The 8,102-nt window shown below is 38.7% G+C and overlaps 1 protein-coding gene across 1 annotated transcript; it reads left to right on the top strand.

Annotated features, from left to right (window-relative positions):
• The first annotated feature begins 695 nt into the window (after positions 1-695).
• LOC105931366 (cysteine dioxygenase, type I) lies at positions 696-6,864 on the top strand. The gene is made up of 5 exons (XM_012870017.3): positions 696-941; positions 2,180-2,257; positions 2,735-2,892; positions 3,259-3,428; positions 6,538-6,864. The coding sequence occupies exons 1-5, from the start codon at positions 772-774 to the stop codon at positions 6,562-6,564; spliced, it is 603 nt and encodes a 200-aa protein (XP_012725471.1). The 5' UTR covers positions 696-771; the 3' UTR covers positions 6,565-6,864.
• Positions 6,865-8,102: the final 1,238 nt, after the last annotated feature.

The raw sequence follows: 8,102 nt of genomic DNA, 5'->3' as shown, positions 1-8,102 counted from the left end.
GCTCTTCTGATTTTCCCCCCAGAATTTTTTACTCCGTTCATCCCCCCATCAACTTTAACCAACTGACTCATCCCTGCTGGAGAAAAAGCCTCCCCACATCTTGATGCCGCCCCCACCGTGCCTTACATTAAATCCCAATAAAACGCATTCAAGTTTGTAGTTGCAATGCGACCAATCTCAAACATCATTTTGCTGAGATCAGCATGCAACACCCAGTTTTTTTTTTTATTCCTCTGCTATTTTTCCCACGTTCATTCCTATCCTCCCCTTCTTGTTTGTGACTTTGTTGTCTGCACACACCTTGGACAGAGAGTTTGTTGATTGTCTGATGAGAGGCTGCACAAACACAGGGTGCACTGCTATTGTTGGAGGAATGCCTGGGTAGGAGAGAGAGAGTGAGGGGGGGGGGGGGCAGAGGGCGTGTTTGTGACAACGTGGTAGAATTGGCTCATGGATTAGTCCTGGCAATGGCAGAAAAAAGTTATAGTTTGGTTTCATAGCTCACAATTAATTTTTGCTACAAGGAAGGTCTAATATATTTGCACTTAGTTACTTCCAAAATAATCTGAAATGCAGTGATGGAAAACTTCAGTTAAAAAGCTGTGGGCGTTTACCTTCTCATGCGCAGTGGTACAGTCCGTCACCAGCGCGTCCCCAAATTGCTGCGCCAGCCTATAAAACTCACCCACAGCGCAGATGAATCAGATTTTTCATCCGACGTGAATCAAACAAGAGGAGAGAGAAAAAAAAATCCTCCTTTGCCGGTCAGACATGGAGCAAACCGAAGTGGTGAAGCCCGAAACTCTGGACGAGTTGATTGCAATCCTGCACAAGATCTTCGAGAGTGACTGCATCAATGTAGAGGAGGTTCAAAATATCATGGAATCATACGAGAGCAAGCCTCACGAATGGATGAAGTATGCAAAGTTTGACCAATACAGGTAATTAAATCCTGCACATACAGATCAATATACAGATGTGGTTTTTACGCTTTCACTCTGAGCTGCTCCGAGTTGATTTGTCTCATTGTGTACTTTGATTTGTCTTAGAATTATGTTTAGCCAAGTTTATCTTATTTTTTTATATTTATACAATAACGCCACGTGTTCTTTAAAATAAGTTAACGCTGTTAATAAAGTTCGTCAGAACTTTTCTCTCTTTAATCCCTTTGAATAAAATTTGATACTTGCTGTCTCCATCTAGTGGAACAGCTTTCAGCACACCTTGTATAAATAAATAAATAAATAACCTATTTGCATAATTTATTGGGATTTAGTTTTATTTCGACCAACAGCTGGCAAGAAAATGAAGAGTTCAGTCCTTGATGCTACGTCAACACTCCTCCGCTGTGTGTTCAGTGCTGTTCCATTGGAGAGGGGAAAACAAAAGGTAGTGGTGCAGCAGACAGTGTTTGGGTCCGTTCGGGCTCGATGGGGGGGGGGGCATCCAATCAACACCCAGGACGGGCACACACCCGCTGATTGTTGGCGAGAGACGCACGGCGGAGCTGCGTGAAACGCGCAGCTTTGCACAAAACTAAATAACAAAATGTTTACACAGGGGGGGGGGGGGGGGGGGGGGGGGAGAAAGGACGCAAATGACGCAGCCTGGCCTTGTTAAAGCTCTGGGGGTGGGGGTGGGGGGGGGGGGGGTTGTTATGCGACAGAAAGAAAACTGATACCGTAACCAGGAATTAACCTTTAAATGTTGGTGACACGATATTTTAAGCATCTCATCTTTCTACGTGCTGTACAAATGTTGACCACTTTTCTGTCAGGAAAATGTGTCAGTAGTCTCAGTATAATTAGTTCTACTTTCTACAAGTCCGATATTAAGGAAAATAATTTTAAGGTGTAGCATTCAGAGATTAAATTATATAGTTTAATCTTCTCAGGTTTCCTCAAAATAAAATTATTTATTATTTTCTGAAATAAAGCTTTGTATTTAAAATGTAATTCAATTTATTCAATTGTTAAATACTTGTTAATAATTGGTAGTTCTGTAATTGACCAACATTTTGGCCACTTTCTTTACTATACAGTCTTGGAGTCAAATTTGTCCGTCAATCGTCCAAAATCTGAGACTTTCTTGAAACTTATTTTTCTGTTGAGCAGCAAAGCCGACGTATTAAAGCCCTTTTCTCTGTTCTAACCCAAAGAGTCTCTGTCCTGTCCTGCAGGTACACTAGGAACTTGGTTGATGAGGGTAATGGCAAGTTCAATCTCATGATCCTCTGCTGGGGTGAAGGACATGGCAGGTGAGATTCCTTTAACAGAAAATAGTCAAACAACTGAACTTTATACAATTACCTAATTATTAAGTTTTTTTTATCCTCATATAGTTTTAATATCACTGCAATATTGTTTTTGCTCATTTATACCAGTTATAACCACCATCAAGTTATGATTGTTTATTAATATAAAGTCCAAATCCTGATTTATTTATTTTTTTTAAGGATCTGTTTTACAGCCACTTTGTAAGCAAATGCTAACAGCAAAGATTGATTTTCTAGTTCAATTTAATAATTTTACGCAACTAAAGCTATAGAAGCAGAAAGTACCTTGTGACAAAACCTAGATGAGACATTATTTATGTGTTGCAGCTGATATTTGCTGTAATTGTAACCCAAACTCTGCAAAATACAGAAAACTGTGCCTTCACGTTCCTACATGTCTATGATCGGCACTGACACGCCCTGAAGTTGTTTGCTTGTGTGTTCTTTGACACTTTGCAGTAGCATCCATGACCACACAAACTCCCACTGCTTCCTGAAGCTGCTGCAGGGCCAGCTGAAGGAGACGCTCTTCGACTGGCCAGATCGCAAATCACATGGAGACATGGTGCAGAAATCTCAGAGGATCCTCCAGGAAAACAAAGTTGCTTACATCAACGGTAAGAAAGTAAACTGCAATTTTTTTTTGTCACTGTTGCATCTTATTTCATCTCACCATTGTATTGCTTTTGCATTGTCCGACAGCCCAGTTGAGTCCCACAAACCACTGTTTCCCCCCTTGCTCCTCAAGACACACTGGCCTACATGTTTTAGGTGTTTCCCTGCATCAGCACTCCTGATTTTAACTGAGTTTTTGGCTGCCCAGTGAGCCCCATTTAGTTCTCCATACAAAGTCCATGCTGTGGAAGAAAATAGAGCCTGAGTGTGATGTTTGGTGTCAGTCGACAATGTGTGAGAGCTTCGTCTCGCGCCATTGCAGCGACGCCGTCTCTAAGCATGTTCTCGTATGTGTGTGTGTGTTTCAGACTCCATCGGTCTGCATCGTGTGGAAAACGTCAGTCACACAGAGTGTGCTGCGAGTTTGCACCTGTACAGCCCCCCGTTCGAGACCTGCCAGACCTTTGACCAGCGAACGGGCCACAAGAACACTGTCAAGATGACCTTCTGGAGCAAATACGGAGAAAGGACTCCATTTGTAAGTAGCTTTTTATTGACTTTACATTATCATTTTTAAGTAAAAAAAAAAAAAGAAGTTGAATAATGTCTGATTCCTGGTTTAAAATTATTTAAGAGATGCACTTCTATTTGCTGATTTCTGGTGTTAGGTCTCATCTGCTGATTCTGCTTCTTTTTTAAAAAAAAAAAAATTAATCTAATATATCACAAGACAGAAGAAATTTGCTAAACGTTAGGGATGCACCGATATGAAAACTTTGGGCTGATATCGAGATCCAAAATTAATATTGCTGTCATGTCCATTAACTGATGACTGCACCACCATCACTGCAACATTACCAAACAGATAATGTGTGGCCAACCCTTACCCCTCCTGAAACACAAACTACAAACAAGATGGGAAATAAGCACCAGTCAATAATATTAGCTCAGTTATTATACTTATAGGACCGATACGCAAAACTAATGATTAACGTCGGCCAATACGATGTGTACTTAAGAATTAAAAAAATCATCTATATTTAAGCATTTGTCTGTAATTTTTAGCAGATTTTTTTTTAATAAACAAAAAAGAGGATAAAAGTTGTTTGATGCATTTACAAACCAAAAACTGTTCGTTTAGCTTGTTTTGCATTTGCTTTATAGTGAAAGAAAATCAGATTTCAGAGCCAATCAAGGTAAATTTTGCTGAATCGGATTTCAAGTATATTAATAGGTGAATATCTAAAAATAAGTTACAATCCTATAAAGCAAAATGCTTCATTTCTGCTAAAAGTATATTTAAGACCTCCTACTTTTTTAAAGTCAGTATGTTCCTCAAAAAGATATCTATAGGACTGCGAATGCCTAATTATTCAACTGAGGATTTTTTTTTCAGTTGTTTGAAGAATGTTTTTCAAATGTTTTCTTTTGTTTACAGCATCATATAAGCAGTTGGAATTTTTATCTGAATTTCTTTCTTATAAATATTTTCTTTCAGGCTTTTTAGAGTTAATCTGAATTATTTACTGCACCTTGAAAGCCAAAAACGTACAAATTGAAGCTGTTAGGACTGAAATTATTCAACTTCAACCAAAACCCTGGGACAGTTTGGAGTTTTATTATATAATCATCAATGGAAGCAAAGACTGATATGACTCGTGATGATTTGAGTTAATTCCTGCAAGAACACAAAATTTGGGGACATGTTTTTGCCTAACAGGGAGGATGGGACAAAAAAAATAAAAAATCCCTGACAGAGACAGATAAAACACATTTATTGGGAGAACATGGACTTTCTCATCCCCCTCAAAATTTTCTTTTTGGTCTTGTTTCTTTCCATACTCATTAAGCTAATAAGAACTTAAAAACAGCAATCTCCTCAATTAAATGTGTCCATTCACATTTTCACATAACATTGTTTTTTTTTTTTGTTGTTGTTTTTTTATTTTTTTTATCCTTTTATCATTTAAAAAAATGTTCACTCCCAAATTCAGAGTCAGATTTCCAACTCTAATCACAAAAACACAAAGATCTAGAGCGTCTAGCGGTAAGGACGTCTTTTGCTGCCTTTTGACATCGGCCTTATCTGTAATCTGCATGTTGTATAAGCTTACCTTGACCATAAAACTTTCAAGTTGGTTCAATGGATTGCAACACAAAACAGGACAGATAAGATAAGTAAATGACGGCGAGCACACAATGAACTTAACCCGAAATACACCCGATGCTCTAAACAGCAGCTGTGGTTTGACATTTATAAAAATAATTATTAATGGATCAACCTGCTGAAAACGTATTCACCTCCAAACAGATTACTTCTGGTTTTGCTTCTTTGAGACTCTCAAATGTTGGTGATAATTTTAACACATAACACATTTTCATATCAGTCAAAATCAACCTAAGTAAATACAAAAAGCAGTTTTTACGTGACGATTTTATTTATATTGAAGCAATCCCCTCCCCTCTTGTTAAATTATGAATTAATTGCGACGAACCAAATTTTTTTTTGAAAAGCTGAGTTCAATTTCCCGACTTACACCCAAGTCTGAATATTGCCAGACTTTTAGAATCATGAATTCACTTGCAGTATGACCCTTCTGCAGCTCGAAGTAGGCCAAAAAACAACTCATCGTGTCCTGATCTAAAGAATTTCAAAGGTCACTCCAACGAACCACATTTAGAGCCAATATCCACAAATGGAGCAAACAAGGAACAGTGCACACAACATTGGTGGCAACAATAAAACGGTATAACTTTCCTGCCATGCCACTAGTTGGCGGTATGTTATTTTTGAAACTCAACAACATGTGCATTCGTACAAACACTCATTGAGTAAGAAAGGCACCCCCAATAAACAGATTCTGATTCTAAGCCATACTGCTCCCGTGGTATGGCTTAGATTAACGTTTTCAATCTGAGATGTAGACGAACTTTAGAAATGCAACAAAACATTTCAGTTTTCGCCACAAAACGTTGTTGTGTAAACGGGGCCTTATTTATGGAGTTTAAGATTTAACAGTAAGGTCTTAGACAAGAACGACATCTTTGGGAAAGCATCAAGGCAAAAACCACTTCTGAACAAAAATGACCCAAGGCCTGTCTTAAACATCCCCAAGGCCTCTGAGAAAATGTTGTGTGAAAAGATAAAAGTGGTACTTTGTAGAAAGTTTGGGTCCCATTTTACATCTAACATAAAACTGACACATCATTTCAGAAATTAACATCACAATGAGGGTCAATCATGTTGGCGTCAGTGTGATGGTTTGATGCTGCTTTAAAACATCAACAACTTGCTGTAATGGATGCAACCAACAATTCTGCTCTCCATCAGGAAAACTTGAAACGGCCTAGTCAAAGCCCAAACCTTAATCTGATTAAGAGTTGGCTAAAATTCTTCCCCAGAGGCGTAGCTGATTCACTGTAGTTTCTCAAAAATACTCAAGCCACTTACTCTATTGCATAGATAACAGTTGGTTGTCCCCCTTTATAAATTTTTTTTTTTACATTTACACAGGTTATCTTTATATTAGAATTCCTTTGAAGGTCTGAAACATGTAGGGAGGCAGTACTCTTGACAGCATTTTGATTTACCTAATTGATGCGTTTAATTGACCTACCATTTTGTTTTTCTTTCTCTCTTGTCTTAGACCACAATTTCACAAGAGAACAACTAGACGTCACTTAACGGGGCTCCAGCGGACGGAGACGTTAGCATTTGGAACGAAAATAATTCAAGGGAAACTGCTGAGAAACCATTAAAAAAAGTGGATCCACAATAACCATGCTTCCTATCTGAAAATCAGGAGTGGACCGGTTCAAAACAGACAATCCGCTAATTGCAATGGCTTTATTGCTGCCCAGTGTGAACTTGGCAAATACTGATGAGCACAGGACGAATGCATGAATGGGCTTGGACGTGAATTGAATCTGCCTTTTGTTTGCTGAGCCTGAAGAGAGCCTTTTTTTTTTTTTTTCCTCCAATAACAACATTCCTGTCTGTCCACCACCTGTGTAACAACACTTTTGTAAAGTTTTGGCCTGTAGTCAAAGATTTGAGCCTTCATGTTTTTAAAAGGAGGAAATATTGCTGTTTTTAGAAAATCTCTTTTTTGTATCCAGAAGGGGGGGGGGCGGCATCTGTTGTGTAACGAACTGCTTCATTCTCAACCACCCTTTTATAGCTGTATTCGTGCCACTCAAATTTGTCTTAAACCTGTTGAAATCTGTCGAGGATTGTGAGCAATATCTGTATAGTTTACCTGCAAAAGGTTTGTTCTGTTTGCATTTGGAGCAAGAAATGTAAAGCTTTTGAGTTTTGTTGTTTTTAAAAGTGTGATGCTTGTAATTTATTTGCAGAGTATCCTGTACTCTGAAAGAGTTTTTAAATCGGCAAGCTCTTAAATGTGTTCATACCAATAGAGCAACATGGAGAGACTATTGTTTTGTATTATTAGGAGAGAAAATGTCTAGATAAAAACTCAGGATTGTTATTTTTTTCCTGTATAGTGTGCAATCGTTCACAGCGCTGGTTATTGCGTACAAGATGTCTGTGATGCAGTAACCCTGGCCATCACCGTAGAACAATAAACACCATTTCATTTTCATTCATCTTGATCCTGTCTTCATTCAAAAAAAATTAATTGTGTATCAAACATTGATCATCAGTTCAATTCAAATTTATTTATATAGCTCCAATTCACAGCACATGTCATCTCAAGGCACTTTACAAAGTCAAATTAAATCAAATCATGCAGACAGATTGGTCAGTTTCCTATCTAAGCAAACCCAGTAAATTGCACATCCAGCACAGTGAGTCTTGTCAGGCAACATTCACTCCTCCTGAAGGAGCGTAGAGCCACAGGGAGAGTCGTCTGCATGGCTGTCCATGGCTATGCAGCAATCCCTCATACTGAGCAAGCATGAGGCGACAGTGGAAAGAAAAACTCCCCATTAACGGGAAGAAAAAACCTCCAGCAGAACCAGGCTGAGTGTGAGCGGTCATCTGCCTCGACCGACTGCAGGGGTTACAGAAGACAGAGCAGAGATACAAAAATCACAGAAGTACACATCGATCCAGTAAACTGTTCTACATTAGATGATAATAGCCGGTGATCTGTCTTCCCTGGATGATGTCACAGCTAACAGAACACCAGACCAGGTGTACCTGCTATGAAGATAAAAGAGAGAGAACAGAAAGTTGAAATAACAAATG

The sequence above is a fragment of the Fundulus heteroclitus genome, chromosome 12 (genome assembly GCF_011125445.2).
Source record: "Fundulus heteroclitus isolate FHET01 chromosome 12, MU-UCD_Fhet_4.1, whole genome shotgun sequence".
NCBI lineage: Eukaryota > Metazoa > Chordata > Actinopteri > Cyprinodontiformes > Fundulidae > Fundulus > Fundulus heteroclitus.
This window is presented reverse-complemented; position numbering and strand designations above follow the sequence as displayed.